Source organism: Delphinus delphis, chromosome 9 (assembly GCF_949987515.2).
Source record: "Delphinus delphis chromosome 9, mDelDel1.2, whole genome shotgun sequence".
In the NCBI taxonomy this organism is placed as follows: Eukaryota; Metazoa; Chordata; class Mammalia; order Artiodactyla; family Delphinidae; genus Delphinus; species Delphinus delphis.
In genome coordinates, this window is record NC_082691.1 from 74,572,950 (window position 1) to 74,596,224 (window position 23,275).

Consider the following 23,275-nt stretch of genomic DNA (forward strand, 5'->3'; position numbering starts at 1 on the left):
AATAATGTACTATATACATGTATGTATTGTGAGTGTGTATGCAAAATAAAACAGATACTGATTCTCTACCACGAAGCTGAAAAAAGAGAATATTACCAATGCCTTTGAAGGCCTCATGTGTCGCACCCAGTCTTATTCCTACCTTCCTGCCCCAGAAAAGTGGGTAAGCGGCAATTGTGAATTGTTTGTTCATCTTTCCCTTGCCTTTACTTGTGCTACACATGTGTATAACCTAAACAGCGTATTGTACTGGATGATTTTATTTCTTTTTCCCTCTTGACTCAAGTATCTAGAGCTCTATGGTATCTTCCTGTGCCCTTGAACTATCCACTATTCTTATTCTTTGTCACTGTTTCCCCTCCCCCATCCAATAAAACACATTACTTTTTTTTTTTTTTTTAGCTGAGTGGGGTCTTAGTTGCCTCACGGGCTTTCTCTAGTTGCAGCAAGCGGGGGCTACTCTTTGTTAAGGTGCGCAGACTTCTCATTGCGGTGGCTTCTCTTGTTGCAGAGCACAGGCTTCAGTGGTTGTGGCACACAGGCTCAGTAGTTGTGGCTCGCGGGCTCTAGAGCACAGGCTCAGTATTTGTGGTGCACCGGCTTTGTTGCTTCGCGATATGTGGGATTTTCCCGGACCAGGGATCGAACCGTGTTCCTTTCATTGGCAGGCGGATTCTTAACCCCCGTGCCACCAGGGAAGTCCCAAAACACATTACTTCTGTCATTCAAAAGACATCGTAAAGAGAGACTTTAGGAGAGAGCCAGCCTTCAGGTTTACGTGAGCAGGGAGTGGGTGTCAGTGGCCAGCGGGAGGGGGCCATCAGCTGCCAAAGTAAATTGCAAGAATCCAAAAATGGGAAGGGTCTTGTGTCAGGATAGTCACTCTGAGATTCCCATGGTGTCCTAGATGGTCACCTGACCATCTTAATGGAAAATCTTAATGCCTTAGTGGAAAAAAGACTGAGCATGTTAATCAAGGCAGGTTAGGATGTCATACTAAGGAGACTGGACTTTTCCTGCAGGCCTTTGGGAAGCAATTAAAATTTTGAAGAAGGAAGTAACTGCTTCAAGGCAGATGAGATGGGAGACAGGAGGACCAGTGAGGAACACCTATCCTGGGGCAGGCGTGCAGGGGTGGCTGGAGAGCTGCACAGGAGAGACACTGCAGACAGAGTTGAGCGAGACCTAGCAACTGCTTGGATGTGAGAGATGCTGGAGAAAGAGGAGTTGGTGATGGCTGAAATTTCGAGTGACCGGGATGGAATAATGTTCATTAACCAAAATAGGTGACAAAGAGGTAAATTTGAGAGCCATGCTAACTAGAGCAGCCCAAAATGCTAGTGGTCATTTCTGTGCCATGGTCCAGAAAATAATGATTAATTCCAGCCTTTCTCTCAGAAGAGGAATCAGGGGTGGGCAAATCTATCAATACATTTCCTTCTTTGAAGCGTTGTGGGTTTACGTGTTAAATGATAACTTTCGTTAAGTGATTCCAACTCTCTTAGAGTTACAACTTCCCTAGCTTTCAGTTTCTCATACATAAAGTGAGGGACTGGAGTAAGATGGTCTCTAAGGCCCTTTCCATTTTTCTAATTGTACAACTCTCGGAACTTTGCCCAGAATAGTAAACAGTAGCAAAAGCAATTCATGAGCTTGAGAGTCAGAGAGAGTTAAATTCGAATGCCTGTTCCAGTGTGAACCTGTGGCCACCACCTTTGGCTGCCCTGCGTCTCCTCCTGAAACTCAGTGTGATAAAACCTCACAGGGCTGCTGTGAGTCTGCTTGTACGTGAAAATGCCCAACTCAGTGCCTGGCACAGTGTAGGTGCAGGGTAAAGATTGATTTCCTCCCTCCCTTCCTTCCTTCCTTCCTTCTTCCTCCCTTTGTTACCAAAGAGAGAGCATTAGTCTGGCTCCTCAACTGGTGCTGGGGGGAAACTTTCTCTGTAGGCTCTTCTGCAATGCCCCAAAGCAGCTGTTGTACCAGAGAACTGCTTTTCACCAGATACGTTCACTTTTACCCCAAAACACGAGACCTTTGGCTTTAAGAGAAGCACGAGTGGCAAGGAGACCCCTGGCAGTGGGTCTGTAGTTGTTCTTCCAGCTGGACGCAGTCCCACTCCAACATCACACCAGGAACTGTGTGTAAAGTGGTGAGAAGTCACCCCATCTTTCCTGCACAAATGAGCAACAAACACATTCACTCATTACCTGTAAGGGACATGGTGAATCAGATGGAGTATTTACAAGATACCTTTGCAATGCTGAGAGTTTAAACCAAGGCTCCCTCTAATAGTTAAAGGTCTAACTATTCAAGCATAACGACAGCCCGCAGCTCTGTAAGCCAGTTCCTGCCACCCTGACCCCAGGCGTCGAGTTTATCAGGATTCTCAGCAGGAAGAGACAAGGAGTAGTCCCCCTCTCCTGCAGTGAACACTGCAATGTTATGTTTTCCTCGAAGTTAGTGCCCCTCTCCTGCAGATCTCAGCTGAGGAGAAAATGAAAAAGAAAAAGGTTGGGGTCCCCTGGCTTCTGAAATTTGAATGCCACTTGACCCTGACATGATGTTTGGTTTTCGGCTCCATTGCACAATTTTTTAAGATCAAGGAGCTCTGTACATCCTATTCCAACATTGTTCAGTGTTCTATACTTTGGAATTTGTTTGTGGGGGGGTGGGGGACAGGAATCCCTCTCAGTCCTTGAGGAAGTACCATTTAGAGACCTTACTGTTTCCTGAAGGAGAAGCCTTGAAGTGTGGAATATAAATATTGCATTAACTCTGATGCAGAGTTCTACACTTATTAAGCCCTACATGTGAGAAAACAGACACATAGAAGCTAAAGTTCTGGTCCTGTTTCTCTCCCTTCGTTTAGAAAAGATCAGTGAGGTCCTGCAGGTTTGCAGACACTCAGATGCATCTAAACCTCTGTTCTCCAGCTTGCCCTATTCAGCAAGGCAGACCACAAAGCAAGCTGGGTAGGCAAATGAGCTTTATGCCTGGTTACTTTGCAAATTGGAGTATAATTGCATTAATTTTTCAGCAGGCAGTTGTTAAATACCTACAGTGTGCTAGGCAGTGTACACAGTGGGGATAAAAGATAAATGAGACAGTTCCTGGACTCTTGTTGATAGTAGGCTGCTACTAGTTTACAACCTAAGACTCTACTCCGCAATTTGCCAATTGTTTTATATGCTGATGAATCCATCCTATCTCCACCCAGCACTGGACCCCAAGTCAAGTCTGAGGCTTTAAAGTTCCCAGAATGCCACCTAGACATTGGAAAAAAGGGAGAACAAGAAATGAACAAAATCACAGAAGCTGACTCTGAAGAGCAGCCACCTCTATAACGGAATACTTCAGAAGGGCTTTGATTTAAAAATGTCCTCTGCTCCTTTAAGAAGCTTCCCTGGTTCTAGCACCCTCTGCAAAATGGATGATTGATCACCAATGGAAACTTAATTACCAATTAATTGGTAACTATTGAACTGACAGTACATCTCAGTTATCTGCTACTCCTCAGAGCAATCTATAGCACTTTAGTAAAGAAAAGTCTCCAATTAAATAGTAAAATAGCACTCATAAATATATCAAAAAATGTCTAGAACTAGAACATCTTATTAAAAGTCATAGGTTTAGTATCTCTGAGACTCTCTGTTTGCTAACGTATCACCATTTAAAATAAAAAAGTAGCTGTTGCTGTATAAAACAGGATGTTAGGTGATATTTAACCATAAAAGTTAATACATGTAAGAACTTTGCATTCTATGTGACAGAAGTTTGACATTAAGGAGTAAGGTTATTTTACATAAGGGTAACTAAATTTTTTATTTCAGTTTGTTCTTAAGCACTAAGTTGGTTTGAAATATGCTCTAACAACTTTCTGATTATTACAAATATAATAGGACAATAATAGAAAATCTCTAATCTTCAAATCATTTTCCTGGACTTGTAGCTACATACAAAGATGTGTAAAACTGAGCTGTTTCTCTCTTTCTTCAAGTTAGACTTTGTCTTCTTTATACACCTTCTTGCCCCCCATTATCTTCCCCAAAGTTACCAATTTGCAATTATCTTGTCAGGACAGTCGGGGGCAGTCACTCCATTTGTCCCTTATAAACTCATAAACTATCCCTATTCCTGAAAAAAAAAATAGCTTTAGTAATATTGGTTCATATCTTCACACTCATTCCCCATCTACCCATAATTGATTTACTTACTTGTTCATTTATTCAATTAGTATTTATTAAACATCTACTATGTGTGATATTTCATCTACTACTAGCAATATAGTGGTAAACAAGCAGGGTCCCTAAAGACAGGGAGCCACTTGGGAGAAGTCTCACATCACTCTTATATCACACAAGCGAATAGTAGTTGCAGCTATAATGAGTGCTATTTCACATAGTAAATGGTATTATGACAGTCTATAATAGAAGCATTTGACCTAGATATTGGGGTCAGGGCAGGCCTTCTGAGGAACTGATGACAAGCTGAGATCTGAAGGAGGCATTGGAGGTGGAAGGAGCATTCCAGGCAGAGGGAACAGCATGTGCAGAGGCCCTGTCATGGAGGACACATAGCTATTTAGAGAACTAAGAGAAGGCCAGCTCACTGGAGCATAGAGAGCAAGGAAGAACACAGCGCAGGGTGAGCCTGGAGAATTTGAGCAGGAACCAGATGATGCAGGATCCAATGGGGCATGTTAAAAGTTTTGTCCTTGATCCGAAGAGCAGCGGGGAAATGTTCAGTGTTTTAAGCAGAGTGACATGATGAGATTTGTGGTTTAAAAAGAAAATTTGGCTGCAGTGTGGAGAATGGACCTAGAAAGAGATTAGATGAGATTGGACGGGGCAGGTCCAGTTAAGAAGCCATTGTCATGGTTCAGGAAAGGATGGAGGTGCCTTCGATGAAGGTTGCCGTGGTAGAGATAGAGAAAACTGTAGAGACCCAGGAGATATTTAGAAAGTGCAATTGATGGGAATTGGTGATGGACTGTGTATGGGGAGGAATGACGGATGACACTTAGATTTCTGACTTGTGCACCTGGAGAAATGGTGCAGCCATTTGCTGGGGTGCATTATATCACAAGGTCAGGCATGGGGAAAGATTGTGTTTTCTACTTTGGTCATGTTGAGCCTGAGGTCTTTGAGACATCTGAGTTCAGATTTCATAGGCAGTTTGATAAATGCACAGTCAGCTCAGAGGAGCAAGTTAGCCTGGAGGTACAAATGTGAGTGTCAACTAAATAGAGTAAAACTGAGATATCCCGGGTGGGGAGTATGAAGAGTGAGTGAGCAGAGGAGCAGCCCTAGGATGGAGTCTTGAGAAACTCTAACATTGACAGGCAAGCATGGATGGTCCTGCAAAGGAGACAAATGTTACAATCTGAGAAGTAGTAGAAGGAAGACCAGCAGACTGAAGTGTCAAGGTGAAGGGAGGGATCCATAGTACTTAAATTGTCATGTATTAGCGAACAATGTTCTTTAAAGCCTTTCACTTCAAGTTAAAGCTAAAAGATAAATACCTGATTTAGTGGTAATTGCCTTTTAGTTAGCTGGTTAACAAAGCATTGGATGCACAACTTTTACATTTTTGGAGCCTTTCACCATAATGAGGACAAATACTCTGTGTTCTCTGTGCTGGGTTCTATTATGAGAGATTTCTGTAAACTAGCTCATTTAATCTTTACAACAGCTCTGTAAGGTAAGTACATTTCTGTAATTCTCTCAATTTTACAAATGGAGGAACTATAACAGAGATAACATGGATTTCACAAACACAGGGAGGTTATAGAAATTACATACAACGAGTAACCATTAAGGACCAGGGTTCAATGCAGGCACCTAGGTCTGGAGTCTGTGCTCTGCCGCTTCCCCATGAATTATCCCCACCACCCCACTGCGCACAAATGCACAAAGGAACACGTTTTAAAATACAATGTCCTAGTGTGATTCTGACATTTATGATTATTCGAGTTGATATTCATCTCATTGGACTTGCCTGCTAGAAGCATTACCTTCATGTCCAGACCTGAAACATTCATAGTTTTGTTTTTCTTTTACTAGCACCAGCTAAGTTCCATTTTTATGTACGTACATATCAAACCATGATACAAACTGTGAGGGAAAGATTTGCCCCTGGTTTTAGAGTCTGTATATTCACAGCAGCACCTACTGGTACTAGAGTCATTTAGGTCACTAGAATTGTTTCTGCCTCTCTGGGACTATTTGTCTATTTGCAAACTGTCTATTATCCTTGCCATTCCCTCCAAGCTCTAAAAAGACACACCAAAAAGGTTTCTTAATAGCTTGCTCACATCTGGACTCACATTAATTCTATGACCATATTTTATTCCAGACACTTTTGAGAAATTCATCGGGCTGCGAAGTGCGCAGTGATGAATACCGAACGGAGTTTACCACAGCTTTGCAGCGCGTTGACTTATTCATGGGCCAGTTCAACCAAGTCCTCTTAACATCTATATCCACCTTTATTAAAGGAGACCTCACCATCGCTAATCTTGGAACGTCAGAGGGTCGATTCATGCAGGTACATACTTTCTGAGAGTGTCTGTGTCTGTTTTATCCGGTGTTATGCAGTTAATTTCCTTCTTTTTACAGTAAGGTGTTTGCAAATACTGTAAGTGAGAATCACAGTGGAAGCTAGAGGCATAGACTGAAAGCAAAACAATGAAGCTTGGTCCACTTTTTATGAAGTGTAAGGCCTATTTTCCGTTGTTAAATTCTTAAAGCTTTCAGTTTAAATGTGGTTGCTTTAATTTTCTTGCCTGGAACGGTTTGGGGTTTTTTTTTCCATTCATGATTTCTATCACATGATTGGAAAATAAAATGAAACAATTAAAGCGCTTCCAGGCGATGTTTTCCTATTTCAAGGGAAGCTACGGATCAAAAGAGAGCTATTGTGTGAACCGTGCGTCTCCATGAGAAGAAACATTCACATCATTGAGAAATATTGGCAGGAGTTAGGAAGGGACGTTATCATCAAAATCCCATTGTAACTCCAGTTCTCCTGATTCTGCAAAATGATGGGGTCAGACACAAAAAAGTGCAAACACTGGGAAAAAAAGATCCGGATTTTGTTAAGAAATACCTTTAATGGATAGCAACAGTATTTCCATACAGTAAAAGTTCACATTTCAGACTTGCAGTTATCGTGTCCCCTAGATACAAGAAGCCTAGCACTTTGCAGAAATTAAAATGCTCTCGTGTTGGGTCTGTTTTGCTGCTTTAATAGTTATTGGTAGTGCTTTCAACATGAGTTCATTAGTAGATTCTTGGTTAATGCACAGTGACGATGGTATCTATTGGAAATGTTGACTTTCCACAAAGACTAGAAATTTCTTTTAAAGAAGGATGTTTATTTCATAATCATCTGACATAATTAACAGCCCAGTCCGGCAATGACTTTTAGTAAACGAATTGAGGACGATGATGTTTTCCTATGACTTGCCCATCTGTACATTCTCTATCTGTATTCTTTAACAAATATATATTTTAAAAGTTACCACTGTCTTATAGCAGTCTGGGTACTGATCAAATGTTTTTCTTGTACTAGTGGGCATGGTGGAATTTTTTCAAAATCATGAAACGTGTAAATACAACTTTCCCACCTCAAAATGAATCATATATTGTAGATCCTCTTATCTAAATAATCCCACGCTTGGTCTCCCCTCCTCCTATTGCTTCACAATTAACTACACTTTTGCTCCCACTCCCCCAGCCCAGTGTTCTTATTCACCCACTTCAGAATATTCAATGCTGTCCTTAGCTCCTCAAAATGTGAAGGAGAGATGCCCAGTCTCCTCCCACACAGACAAGCACTCTAACATATTTGAAATATGATCGTATCTATTATCCTTGTAAAATGTGTTTGTTATGTGGTGTTTATATGTGTTTTTAGTTTACGTTGATGTTATTCTGTAGAATTCCAAGAAAAATCTAAAGGAGGATGACTGAATTCCTCTACTGAATTCCTATTGTGTTCACTATGTTGATTTGCTTCCCTTTATCTTTTTTCTGCTTTTCTTTTTTTCTTAATTGTCTAATACCTCACCAATCCAGTTCCATATAAATAAACTTTCTACAGCCACTTTAGGTCTGACACTTTTTCACATCATAAGGTTCCTGGCCTATTTCCAGATTCTAAAGAATTCCATTTTTAGATAGATTGCTTTAATAGCTAAGTAAATTCTACTGTGTGACAGATTTCACAACCCAAGTGATATGTTATATACATCAGTCTCATTATACTAGAAATGCTTTAACACTTCTATTAAAAATGTAACAAATGTTTTATTCTTGTCTCCCAGCATTTTCATAAAAGAAGCCATAGTACACCTTTGCATCCATAACACCAAAGATGAAAATAAGTATATGAGTAGATATTTATTTTATGAAAAGCACTGATATCCTTGATTTTTTTTTTTAAACCAGGTGGCTCTTAATTCATCAAATATGTATCAAGAAGGTACTAACTTTGCTTTACTAGGCAAGTAAGTGCAGCAAAGGAAGCAGTGACACAGAACCTGCCTCTGAGGAACTGAAATTTCAGTAGGGGAAATAAAAACATGTATCTGACACGAAGAGTAGAGAAAACAAAGACATAAAAAACACAGGGCTACTGAAACCCACAAAGAGAGGATCTATTTCTCTGACACTTGCCCAGAAGAATTCCATTTAGTAAAATTTTATGTAAATAAACGTAAACCATTTAAAGGATAAAAGAGTCAACATCACTGAAATCCAGTTTGTTTACAGCAAATAAAGTGGAGGCGGAGTCAGGAGTGCAGCAAAAATTTGGGGACCATCCAGCTTAATCTATCCAAGCAGTAACCTGCCAAGTTCTGTAAATGTTTTGACTGCACTGAAGTGCTGAATCTGTGGCCAAGCCTAAGTTTCTACAACCCATGTTTTAATAATACTATGAAGTTTCTGTTACAATATAGAAGGGACATAATTTTCCCAAAGACAGCTGCCATTCATGAAAAGGAATAGAAAAATGATTTTACTTCCTTCCTACCCTGAAGCCTAAAGGCAAAGTTGCTTTGCAAATGTTTTCTCCCAAGAGTTTGCAGCTGTTTCTGCCTTTCCTATTGTGCTTATGTTCAACTCTGACTGGGAATACAAGCTTCAGCCCCAGCTGTCGGGTGCAAAGTGAATCAGGTATTTCACAGTGGTTATTTGATTAGAAAGAATTATATTGTTTAGCTAACAATATTATACGTATGGAAGAGAAGACATTTTTGACATGTTTTTAACATTTAAACGTGTAACTTACACAGGTGCAGCTATGTCTAAATATACTAATGTGTACATACATTCAAGTCTATCTGTAGAGCTATGTCAGTGTAGATATAGATTTCAAAAACAGTTTTTATTTGTGTGATCACTCTGGGATGCTCTGAAGTAAAATAATATGATAAGCAATGTTTGAGATAGTATAAGTAAACAGTAAGAACATGCCTTCTTACGAATTTTGGAGGCAGAGCGGATGTAGAAAAGAACAAGGCTGGGGAACATGAGCACAGTGTGCAGGGCTACATGGGAGAGGGAAGCAGGATACTCATGAAGATCACAGGACTAATCACAGGGATTGCCCACATCTCCCCTTCTGAGCTCCTCATCTAATCTACATCCAAAAACAATGCTTGCTTGATTTTTTTTTTACAGCACTTATATAAGGCCTTTAATCTCTAGATGCAAGCATCGTTATTAAAATATTTGTGCATGACTGTCAGGCCAGGGAGAGCAAGTGGATGGGGGTGGGGTGGGAGTGGGGAGGCACTTTCAAGACTTGTTGCAAGTTCAGCTCCACATTCACTGGGCAGCTGCCTTGTCTATATACAGTGGCCACTACCTGAGCACTGTCACAGATTTCATTAGGTTCTTTGGCATTATCCTTGCTCTTCTCCCATCACCCTTTCCCCTCTCCCCAATTCCTTGATGCTGTTACCACCCATAACCCCTTTTCTCTTGTGCCTCTTAACTGGACTAGTTGGTCTTAAGCAAGAAACTTCAAGAGGTAGGGACCACCTAAAAAGACATCGTTAGCTCATGATCATTACTTATGACCATCACTTAAAGGATTATGTTAGTAATCAGTGAACTTGACAATAATTACTCACTTCTAGTAAGAAGAATCGATTCATCTATTGACCTCCTGTCTCTAAATTTCTTCAGTTCCTGTGCTGCCATCATGGCATGTCAGTGCTTTGTGCTCGAAGCCTGCAGCATACATTTCATTTGGGATTACTGCTATTTTAGACTATGTAGACACAGATCATCAACTCATCAGTGCTGTGAGCAGCCTGCAGAGACACAGCCAAACAAAGCTTGAACTGGAACATTCCTTTTCAGCAATTGCTAACTTACCCGTCTCCTTTATAAAATGCTCAGATAAAAATATCATCTGCCTGTTTTTAAGGTGCACATCATTGATTTAGTTACATCTCTAAAGAATGGTAGCTTTGCTATATTTCTTTAGAGGAAAATATACTTCATGGGTTCTGAAATTTCTTTTGGGAGAAAAAGTACCTGTTGTAAATAATAATTTCAGAGTTATGTCCATAACAAAAAATTAAGCCCAGCTCGTATATAGTCTCCTAAAATGAATTAATGCATGGTCTTGAAATATATATATCTTATAAACTCTTATAGCATAGAAACTTAAAACACCATACATATTTGAAACCATGGGAAAGTGCTAACCTTTTGTTTGTTTTGGGTTTTTTGGTAGCAGGGAATAACTGGAATTTCTTGTTTGGGTGCTTATTTGAAAAAATGGAGAGACATTTTAAAACAGAAAATATATTTATCAGTAGTTTTTTCAAAATTCAGACAGATATACTCTATATATAGATTGGCGAATCCCACAATCATTGTATTTGGAATACTGATTTGGAAGTATTGGATTTTTTTTAATTTTTACAAATTTACTAGCTTATTTGGTTTTTAGATGCTTGAAATTTTTTACAAAGTTCTCAGTTTGGTATTGACTCATTTTGACTCACTCTGACTCATTTCAAAAAGTTGAAACACACATACACATCGGTATTATAATCATTAAAAAAATTGTTTTACTTTTTGTACATACCCTGGCCTTTATAGTGTCAGGTTGGTATAGAAGCTCTTGTGCCCACTTACCAAAAAAAGAGTGAAAGAACAGAGCAAAGTTTCATTTAATTCAACTTTTGCCACCTGGTACTTTGTTTTACTACTTCTAATTTTGAGTTGTCAGCACCAATCAGCAATTTCCACTTCTTATGTTTCATTTTTTTAATTCCAGAAAATTAGATGTTTACCTTGGTTGAAACAAAACTCTTTATATCTGATTTCTTTCTAAACAAATACCGATTTCTCTCACATACTTAAGATATACACCTATAGCTGGTGTTTTAGTCAGTTCGGGCTGTTGTAGCAAATTACCATAGACTAGGTGGCTTAAAAAAACAAACATTTATTTCTCACAGTTCTGGAGGCTGAGAATTCCAAGATCAAGGTGCCAGCAGATCTGGAGTCTAATGAGGGCCTGCTTCCGGGTCCACAGATTGCCATCTTCTCACTGTGTCCTCACGTGGTGGAAAGAGGGCACGAGAACTCTCTGGGGTCCCATTTATAGGGCACTTACCTCATTCATGAGAGCTTCACCCTCACGACCTAAGCAGCATCCAAAGGCCTTATCTCTTCACACCATCACACTGAGGATTAGGATTTCAACATAGGAACTTGGGGGGGGGGGGGACACAAATATTCAGTACATTGCAAAAGGCATCAGAAACCATACCTTGAAAATGCAAACCAAACTCTTGAAGGTTATCTAAATGTCTGAAGCATTAAAAAAAAAACCATCCCTTCATCAAGGCTTACGTAGGCTTATTATTTCAGTCTATTCATATGTTTAAGCAATAGATATGCCTTTTGGACCTACTATGTGCCAGATCTGTACTAGAAACTAGAGAAAAAGCAGACTCATTTCCTGGATCTGTAAGTTCACATCCAGTTATAACCCAGTTTGTTTATTAATGGTGTCATCTCCTTCACTTACATTTTTTTTTTCCCTCTCTCAATTCACTGGGGAATGTGCTGCATCTCCCACTCTGCTTCTCCTAGTGAGAATCCATTTTTGTTTCTTCTACCCCTCCCCCACCTCCAACCTCTCTAGATCTCTGTTTTACAAAAGTCCAGTCTGACCATGAGGTATGTTCTTCAGAGAACTGGTTGGGAGGCTGAGCAGGTGATGCCCAAGTGTCAGTCTCAGGCAGGAGGAATGGATGGAAGGCTGTGAACCTTCAGAAGTAAACTTGTCTTTTACTTAATTTAAGGAAACATTTTGCAGATAAATACAAACCAAAACCACAATGAAGTACCACTTCACACCTACTAGGATGGCTATAATCAAGAAAACAGAAAATAACAAATGTCAGTAAGGATGTGAAGAAATTGGAACACTCATACATTGCTGGTGGGAATGTGGAATTAGGCATCCCATATGGAAAATGGTCTGGCAGTTCTTCAAAAGGTTAAACATAGAGTTACCGTTAAGACCCAACAATTCCACTCCTAGGTATATATCCAACAGAAGTGAAAATATATATTCTCACCAAAAGTTAGACTTGGATGTTCCTAGCAGCATTATTCACAGTAGCCAAAAAGTAGAAACAACCCAATGTCCATCAACTGATAAATGGATAAATAAAATATAGTATATTCATACAAAGGAATATTATTTGGCAATAAAAAGGAATGACGTACTGATACATACTCCAACATGGATGAACCTTGAAAACATTAAGTGAAAGAAGCCAGTTACAAAAGACCACATATTGTAGGATTCCATTTACATGAAATGTCCAGAATAGGAAAATCTGGGGAGATAGAAAGTAGATTAGTGTTTGCCAGGAACTGGAGGGTATGACGGGCTAGGGTGGATGATGGCTAAGGGGTTTGGGGTTTCTGAGGTAATGAAAATATTCCAAAATTAGTTGTGAAGATGGTTGCACAAATCTGTGAATATGCTAAAAACCACTGAATTGTCTACTTTAAAAAAAATGAGGAGAAAAACCACGTATCTCACGTTATGTGAGAAACAATATCTCATGTTAAATTGTATTCATCCTTCCTAAAGAAAATTAAATTCTATAACAGTTTAATCAAAAGTAGAACTCTGGGGCTTCCCTGGTGGCGCAGTGGTTGAGTGTCCACCTGCCAATGCAGGGGACACGGGTTGGTGCCCCGGTCTGGGAAGATCCCACATGCCACGGAGTGGCTGGGCCCGTGAGCCAGGGCCGCTGAGCCTGTGCATCCGGAGCCTGTGCTCCGCAACGGGAGAGGCTACAACAGTGAGAGGCCCGTGTAATGCAAAAAATAAAAATAAAAAATAGAACTCTGTCTGTGAGGTGAAGAGGTCTGGCCTTTATGTATTTATAGATATATTACATAGAATTACTTTGTTCAGGGTCATGAATTTAGGGCCCTAGCCACAAGGTTTTATTTTATTTTTACATATATTTCTTCCCCTGTCCTCCCCCAAGTAATTTGAGATCATAGCCACCACAGTCAAGTAAATTCAGATTCCTCCCTACTCCCTCACCCTAGTCTTGTATTTTCAAGAACATTAAAGAAAATGGTTTTGAGAACTAAACACTAAAGATTAGTTGTCACAGTAGAAACTCAAAAGATAGTTGCCAGTCTTCTATTTCTTGCTCATTGTCCTAAGACTGCCAGGTGATTTATCATAAGAATTAAATTTAAATGCTGGATTCTGTTCTGTCCTTAGAAATATCTCCATGACAACCAAAAGGAACTCCTAACTTCTTGCAAACATTGCTTCGGGAGTATTTTGAGAGTTAAAGTGGTTACCCACTCATTTAGAATTCTGGCAATAAGAGAAAGTGAGGAATTAATGATAGAAACAATAGCAATAGGTATCCCTCCAGAGAAAGGGCTAATGATCAACTAAAAATGTATCTGCATCTGTGATATGACCTCTGCTTGAAACTCCAAGCAGTCGTCTCACTTTTCCACACAGCCTTCCTGTCTTCTCTGGTTCATTCCTTTTTCTATAACAAGCCACACTTATCCTAGCTCATGATCAAAAGTTGAGCTTGCCAGCTGTACTAATAACATTTCCTCTGTGCCGTCAAAAACTAGTTAGATGTGGAGTCTTTCTCCTTAGGCACACTTAACTTGTGCAGCCAAGATTACTGAAACAAGGAGTATTTGGCAAGGCAAATATATTGTGAAATTTGTTTTAATGCTTTGACTCATAAGTGGCTCTTGGGAGCTCAGAGTTGAAGTTTTTTTATTGGTATTTACTCTGGTGCTCCAAGAGTAGATCAGTTGAGTGTTTAAAAAGAGGTCAAGCAAACAGATTCTGGCATGAGATAAAGCTCCTTGGAAACCTGACTCTTGTACTTTCTAGCTGAGATTCTCTGTCATCTTTTCTTTATGGAAAACAATAGTACCTACCCTGTAGGATTATTGTGAGGAGTAAATAAAATACCCATTTAAAGGCTCAGTTACCATCATATATGGTGTTCTTCAGACAAAAAGTCTTAACTGGTAATGCACCAAATCAATCTAGCCAAGTTCCAGAGGTGCAAAGAGCTCCTTTATGAAAAGAGTAATGTTAATCCTTTCTGGGAAATGAATATTTGGATGGGCTTAAGATAGTTGATAAAGTCAAAGATGATGACCTATTAATTAAGAAGGGATTTCTTATTATAGATAGGGGAAATGATATTAAAGAGAGCAAGAAGATAGGAGACAAAACAGTAGGAGGAGGTGACTGTTATGTAGCAGGTCTGAATAGAATGGAAGGTATAAGAGAGACAGAAACAAAATGCAAATACCTATAGGCAGGTTCAGAGGGATGAATGATCTCCAGTGAAGTAGAAAGCACAGAATGAGGCAGAGAACAGAGTCAGGTTATTAAGAGAGGCTGGTGTATTGTTTTGGTTTTTACTTGTGTGTGAGAAAATGAAAATTTTTTTCACCTTTTCAGTTTGAAGTGATTGACAACAATCAGGGAAATATGAAAAAACTGGGGGGCAGGGAGGAGTGAGGGGTAGGAAAAACAAAAGGTGGTGAGCACCAGAAGTACGTCAAGATAGAAAAATTGGTTAACTGAAATCTGGATAACTTGGGACAGAAGTATGGTGTTCTGATAGTCTGCTTGTAACCAGCACCCAAAGGGAGGTAGGACTGGTAATTGAACTTCTTTTTACTTCCTTACAAAAGTCACAAATAACTATTTGGCCCTAAATTTAAGAATAACAGTAGTTTCCATCCTTTCCCATTCTGACCAAATGACCTTCGATCCGTCACTTAACTTCTGTGCAAATATAGCCACCCTGCTTAATGGAGTTGTTTTCAAAGTGTTGAGTGTTTGGGATAGAACAAATGTTAGAAAAAAAATGTCATGGTGTTTAATTTTTATAGTTCTGTGTGAGCGTGGTTGGTTTCTCTATCAACAGTCCACTCTCTGGGAGCAAATTAGGGACTTTGGGAATCTTCCCAAATTGTTTCAGGCAACTTGACTCCTTTATTATACTGAAGAAAAAATTTACTACTGGTTCCCCAAAACATTTGTATGTTGTGTGTTTGTTAGAGTACTACGCAGTTCATTCCCGTTTTATGGATAAGAAAGCTGAGGTAGAAGGAGTAGTTATTTATTATTTAATCCTAATCTCACAGCTGCCCACGTTTGTCCCATGATTTCAAACACATGGCAAATAAACGCACTTTCAGTGAAATGTAAAAGGGTATTTGGATGTCAGGCAATTTCACAAAGTCAATTCCAAGCCCAGAGCTATGCTCAGCCTCCTGTACCCTCCTGTAGATACAACCTTATGCCCTATTTAAGAATGAGAGTCCCTCTGAGTGCTCCTAAACTCTCCTATAGTCTGAGTGTTCATCTCAGATAGTCATCTGATTTTATACCTGGACTTCATTATTACTGGGTTCTAGCAGCTGGGCAGATGGAAATTATATAACTGAGAACCATCCCAAATTAGAAATACCTAACAGCAAGAATCACACCAGTCATCAAACCTCATTTCCAAGGCATTGTTAAAACCATCAGGCCTTATTGTAACACCAGGCCAAGAAGCAGAACTTTAGTTATAATCAAAGTAAAAAAGTATGATGGGACAATGGTCTGTAAGAAATGACAGCACACCATTTCTAAGTTAGCTGAGGGCCTATTTTGACCTCAAAAGATCTATACATATGGCTTAAGAATAGCAAAGCTGGAACCAAATCCAGGTCTCCAGACTTCCCATTCACTACCCTTTCCATTACATCAAGGGAAGCTGCTCAGTGGGGTGAGTCAGGAGACTACATTAAAAAAATAATCCAGTATCCTTGTAGCATAAAGGAGGTCTTCTGTGCTTGGCTCTTCCAGTTCCCAATACAATCATGAGGATTTGTCTGCATGTGCTGGCTGATTGACTGGAAGATCTCCTTCCCTAGAAATCATTAAAAGATAATAGGCAAAACTCTGTCTTGGGGGTGCAGATGAATTGTCTTCAAGGCAGGAGATTAGAAGATGTCATATTGATTTACAGTGAGATGAACTGTTGGGCCTATAGTTCAAACACCCATGAGCTCGTCTAATCTGGTATTACCATTATCGTCCACATTTTCCCCTGACAGTATATTTAAACTGAGCTTATTGGACTAAGGGTGCTTTCTGGTTTGTTCCTCAGGTTGTGGTTTCTCGATCAGGATCATTAACCCCACACGTGAATTTTCTCCTGGATTCCCACCCTGTGTCTCCTGAAGCAATTGTGGAGAACCCGCTAAACCAAAATGGCTATACACTCGTTGTCACTGGGAAGAAGGTAAGCCCTGTTCCCCAGGGAGGTTCCATGAATGTGGTTCCTCCTCAGTGGATATTTACAGCCAGTGTCATCTGGTCCTTTTTAACTTCTCTCTTCATCTGAATTCGCCTCTCTTCTATCAAGTTCTTTCCTGAGTATTCCAGAGATCTTCTGAAATCAAGTTAAATTTTTACTCGGGGAAGATTGGACCTATGTTAGGTCCTCTTCATGATGTGAACTTCTCCTTTTGTCCTCTATTTCTCAATGAGAAGAACAAACACGCAGAATGAGAATTACAGCCCTAAGGGCAGAACTCTAGTGCGGGCAGATAAACCCTGAAGTGTACCTTGGAATCTGACACTGGCCAGTAATCCCTTTTCTCTGAGAGGAGGTACATTTTGATGCCAGAATGATACGTAAACTTACTTAGAATTTCCCCGGGCTTCAAGTGTGTTTTCCAGCAGCTTAATTTATACTCTTGAGGGATAAATTGGGAGATTGGGATTGACATATACACACTACTATATATAAAATAGAAAATAAAGACCTATATAGCATGGGAACTCTACTCAATACTCTGTAATGACCTATATGGGAAAAGAATCAAACAAAGGGTGGATATATGTGTATGTATAACTGATTCACTTTGCTGTACAGCAGAAACTAACACAACATTGTAAGTCAACTATACGCCAATAAAAATTTTTTAATAAAATAATAAAAATAAAATCATCTCAGACAGAGCAAAATGTCCCAATAAATAGGACCTCTAATATTACATGGTAATGCTTGTGTTCACTGGACAGTAATGGTAACTTTTATCACATATGCACCAACAGTGGAAGGAAGGAAGAAATTTGTTTTTTTTATTTTAATCACGTAAGCATTATTACGATTAGCACACATAGGTGCTATCCCTGTCAGACTCTGTAAAATTATATTTATATGTGTCTTCGATGTATTTAGTTTTTATTAAGCAAACAAAAAAACCCTCTGGAAGCTCTTTCCATCACTTGTCTTCACAGATCACCAAGATCCCACTGAATGGCTTGGGCTGTGAACATTTCCAGTCCTGCAGTCAGTGCCTCTCCGCCCCTTCCTTTGTGCAGTGTGGCTGGTGCCATGATAAATGTGTGCGATTGGAGGAATGCCCTGGTGGAACATGGACTCAAGAGACCTGTCTGCCTACAATCTACAAGGTAGAAGTCTCTGTCAGCTGTCATGTGTGTTTTTTGGAAATCATAAATCCCATTGGTGGAAAAATTCAAAAATTAATGTATTCATTTAACTGTGAGCCATCAGCCCAAGCACCATCTCCCTCCACGTTTTTCTTTTTCTTTTTCGCCGCAACACGTGGCACGTGGGATATTAGTTCCCTGACCACGGAGCAAACCCACGCCCCCTGCATTGGAAGCACAGAGTCTTAACCACTGGACCACCAGGGAAATCCTACCCCCCAGGTTTTTCCTTTAGAGTGGTGTTTGGGCACATGCCCCTAGGCCCTGCACTTGAAGTGCTTGCTTCACACTCTCCTTGGGCAGTTGCTCTCCCTTAGTGCTATGTGAATAAAAGAGTGGTGGCTAGAGAGCAATACTGCTCTCCATTTCCTCACACTGGGAGCTGTTCCCTTCTGGCCTGCCCATTCTCTGATTCCTCACCAGCTGCTTTATCTACCAGGTGCCCATGCATGAGCCTTCATCACACACGGGGATCCACTCATGGCATAATCCAGAACCCTAACCTGGACCGTGCAAGCTAGAGATCCCAGCCATGCTGGAGCAGGCAAAACAGGAGGTTTCGTTCTGTCTGACACATAGATGATGGCTGTCTCATCACTGATGAGTCTAGAGGTTACCTCTCAGGGCAAGGTGGGAAGCAAGTGGATGGTGGACAAATGGGTGACTGTGTGCCTTCTCTCAAAGTTCCTGGAAGAGAAGTAAAAGCACAGCTGATGACTACAGTAACCTCTATACTCTGTAAGCCAATTCATTATTTAATCCATTCCAAAAACATTTATTGAGTGCATACCACACAGCTGACACTCTTCTAGACAATGGGGAGATACAGTCCCAGACAAGACAGAAGTGCCTCCTGCTCTTAGAGAACTGAGCTTCTAGAAGTGGACTTCAGCCATGACGTTGTAGCCACACTCTCTAACTCTCTGTTGCCTTATTTACTTAAGCATGTGTTTGGCACTATGAAAATCTTCATGGCAATTTTTTTAAATTTTTTTCTTGATCCAGACACATTTTGCTTGAAGCTACTTCCCTGGTGAGGACCCAGTGTATATTTTCTCTGCCTGCATGTGGAACAGTTGGACTTAGTACTAAGTGGTTCCTGTGAAAGATTCAAGTTAAAGGTCTTGGTCGGTCGCTTGGTTCAAGCCCAAGTAAACAAAGTGTACGAGTCAGAACAGGAACCACCCCCAAGAGCATGGCTGTTTTCATTTAGCTACGGTTTGGGGAAAGATTTGTACCGGGTGACTGGGTTTTAAACCAAATCATTGTATGTTAGGTGTTACACAGTTATTAAGACTTAGCTTGATCAGCTCGAGAATAAACTAGGAGATATTAAGAAAACAAATTTAAATCTATACTGTATTATTTATGCACTTTTTGTGTGTTTAATATGCTTTTAAAAACCACATGCAGTTTTATACGTTTTAAAACACGTAGCCGTGGCAATTTGAGACACCAGACCTCTGAATCCAGCTATTCCATGAAAGAGATATGGGGAGTGTGTGTGTGTGTGTGTGTGTGTGTGTGTGTATGTGTGTGTGTGCAACTAAATCACAATTTCATTTCAAAAACAGCCAAGCTGATGTTTTAAATAAAGAGCATGTTAAGAACTTGTACAAATGAAACATTTAATTTTGACCCATGTACTTCCTTTTATTAGTAATGAAAGCTATATTAAAATGGTTAAAAACAGTAAATATTTTAGAATTTTCTAGAACCAGAGAATCTCCCATAATATTTGAATCCCACCCCAACCCCACACCTTCCCTAACTCCAGCACTCTAGCTGGAAATTTTTAAAAGGTTGGACTGCATCCTGCGCGATTCACTGAGGCTTGGGTGCTACAGTTAGAAAAAACGTAATGCAGCTGAGTCCATAAATCCCTTTCGGTTCATAGTTGTTAGGAAGATTTCATGCTGCACTAGAGCATGACATTTAGCATTCTTACTGCAAAAAATAAGACAGATTATTCATCTTTTTCTTATCTGTCTTAAACGCTGCAGGCACAAAACCCAGCTAATGTGTAGAGTTTCACTTTCCAATAAATGTTAAGTCAATCTGCTTTTCAAGGTACATGATGTTCAGTGGCTGAAATTCCTTGCAGTTCCACATATGAAATATTTCAGGATTGCAAGCCCATTATTTTGTTTCAAACATGTTATCTGATCTTGTACTTAGAGAGCAATGAAAAATGCTTCAGAAAAGGAAGAGCACTTTCCAATATATTCTGAATTTATTAGGATAAAACTGTCATTCTTGTAGGATTAGAGTTCAGTCCCAGTGAGACAATAAAACAGTTTATTAATTGATCAGAAGACTCAGATAAGAAGCAACAGTGATATCTAATGAGGGACCTGAGATATCTTATCTCACGCCTGCAATATACTGCCACCAATATATTAGTGACATTTACTGAAGAGACAAATTTTAATTTTCCAAAGTTTTTGGTGGTAGTGGTGTTGTTTTAACTTTCTCATGTATATCCTAATGGGTTTTGAAAATATGATCATTTAAATCATTTTCACCTGTGAAAGGACAGTAGCTACTTTTGTGGCTAGCTCTACCATATCCAGACACAGCCTCTGTGGCTTTATGCCGGACACTCATTTCCTTCTCACAGAGTTTCTCTACCCTCAGGATAACTCAGAGTTTGCCAGCGCATTGTTGGTTCTGTCCAAGGGTGTGTAGTCCAAGACTGCATCCTTCCTTTTCCCCTGGAAGAGTGAACGTTACCCCATAAGCTAAGGCAGAAAAGCTCAGATGCCCCCCTCTAATATTTCAGCCAGGAGAGGAAAGCTAAGTAGAGCTGGCTTTTCAAATCCTGATGATCTAGCAGAGGTTTTATAGTATCTCTTTCTGTTGCCAGCATACCAACCAAACAACTCTCCGTGTCTTTCTGAAATCATCACCCAATCGCTTTGCCTTATATATAGAAAGTGATGATGAATGTGGAGTGACAGACTTCAATTTTTACATAGAAAGGGGGGAATCCAGACAGGGGGATCAGGCCAACATCAGCCTTGGGCTCTTTTCAGTGGGCAAGACTCCTCATTAAAAGAGGAAACAGCAGCTGTGTGACTGCCTCAGGCTGAAGAGAGTCCTGGAGGGTTAGATGTCTTTTTTTCCTCCTCCTGGATTTCTAACATAATAATAAACAGATATTTTTTTTTCTAGCAGTTCTCATTTGGCTAGACAGGGGCGAAGTAAGTTTTCATGAAAGGCACAACTGTGTAATGGATTTCATGGGTAAAATAGCTATTGTAAGGGCATTAAGCTAAGACTTTTGAAGGGGTTTGGCAACAAGGGTGTGACTTTGGTTTGTGGTCATTTACTTGGGAGGGAAGGGAATGTTTGCAAATTTGTATTTTGCTAAAAGCTCTTCTAAATTGTAAAAGAATCACTTTTACACTTTCACTAACTTGTCTTTAGCAGATACCTTTACTGGCTTTTGAGTTGCCTCTGTAGCGGTGCTGTGTTTTCCCACCATTGTACTTTACAGCACAATTTACAATATGTCCCCCCAAAAGAGCATTTCCTTTCTCAATTGTCACAAAGCTGCTGCTGAGGAGAAGCTTATTTTCAACATAGAAACTTGTTTTGTTTTAATAGTTTTAGCCTAAGAATAGTTGTTGTATAGACTTCATAAGAGCCTAATGCTATCTTATATCACAGTTGCCAAATTTTCATTAATGAATTCAAGTTTTACTTTTTTTTTTTTGGGCTGTGTTGGGTCTTCGTTGCTGTGTGCGGGCTTTCTGTAGTTGCCGCGAGCAGGGCTACTCTTTGTTGGGGTGCGCGGACTTCTCACTGCAGTGGCTTCTCTTGTTGCGGAGCACGGGCTCTAGGCGCGTGGGCTTCAGTAATTGTGGCACATGGGCTCAGTAGTTGTGGCTCACGGGCTCTAGAGCGCAGGCTCAGCAGTTGTGCAGCACGGGCTTAGTTGCTCTGCGGCATGTGGGATCTTCCCGGACCAGGGCTCGAACCCGTGTCCCCTGCATTGGCAGGCGGATTCTTTAACCACTGCGCCACCAAGGAGGCCCAGGTTTTACTTTTAATACACCAGAGATGAGCCTGCAATAATAAAAGGAAGCTATTACTTATTTAATACTGAGCCTGAGGAAAAAAAGTCAGTCCTAGAAATGAGATGTACGGTGATGCCAAGGGAGATAATTAGAAACATTGCTACAATACAGATCTCATGTGGGGCTCTCCAATTCTGTTTTTATGTACTTCTAATAGAAATAATATATTGAATATATTAAATATTACATCATTTAGTTTGTCAACTAACCAGCTGGTATATATCAAATAGTGACCATATTTAAAGAAAAAATAAAAGTGACAGATTAGTAATAAATGTGAATTAAGTATAAAGGAATGGGTTCACTTATTCATTTGTTGATACCTGGCCTGCAGTAGATGATTTATAGTGAGTGAATGAATGAATGGCAGATATGTATTGAATATCATATATGTGGTTGATATTACGATAGCTGATAAATGCAGCTATGAAAACACTGGGTGCAGAAAGAGGTATTTTTACTGTGTGACTTTCTCCTCTGGGTGGGGAATACCATAGCAACATGAATGTAGCACACACCCACCTGGCATACAGACCAAGGCATATATTAGGGCTTGGCTTCTAGGGCCTGTAAAGGAGTTTTGATCAGAGTTCAATCTGAAGGCCCATGGAGGGGTTATAAGCATGTAAAAGTCTAGGCCCAAAGTGTGTCTATGCCCAAGAGGGCCCTTCATCCCCACCCAGGCTGAATCTGCTCTCCTTCCCATCTCTGGATCTCCTGAAAACAGCTTGCTTCATCAGCCTGTCAGATAGTTTTAATTTTTGTTCCAGATTCTCTGAAATTTGTGACCCTTTTTCCTATAGTGAAAATTCATTTTTTTTTAGATAATGGGAGAAGGGAAGGATTTCAAACTCTTTGAGTATACATATTTTGTTTGTTTGTTTCTTTGTTTTCCACACCTATGAAAGATAATAATATACTGGGTTTTTTTAAGTTCTATATTGTCCTCATAGGTTTTCCCAACTAGTGCCCCCCTTGAAGGAGGGACAACGCTGACCATATGTGGCTGGGACTTTGGATTCAAGAGGAATAATAAATTTGACTTGAAGAAAACCAAAGTTCTCCTTGGAAATGAGAGCTGCACCTTGACCTTAAGTGAGAGCACGATAAACATG

General features: G+C 40.0%; 1 protein-coding gene across 2 annotated transcripts in view; it reads left to right on the plus strand.

The window, feature by feature from the left end:
• Positions 1 to 23,275, plus strand: part of MET (MET proto-oncogene, receptor tyrosine kinase) — a 127,001-nt gene that overhangs the window by 63,471 nt on the left and 40,255 nt on the right. The window contains exons 3-6 of one of the 2 annotated variants that reach the window (XM_060020781.1): positions 6,358 to 6,549; positions 16,727 to 16,861; positions 17,866 to 18,039; positions 23,114 to 23,274. In XM_060020781.1, the coding sequence (XP_059876764.1) occupies positions 6,358 to 6,549; positions 16,727 to 16,861; positions 17,866 to 18,039; positions 23,114 to 23,274 (662 nt within the window). The remainder of the gene's footprint in view (positions 1 to 6,357; positions 6,550 to 16,726; positions 16,862 to 17,865; positions 18,040 to 23,113; position 23,275) is intronic. The other variant, XM_060020782.1, reaches the window with a different exon arrangement.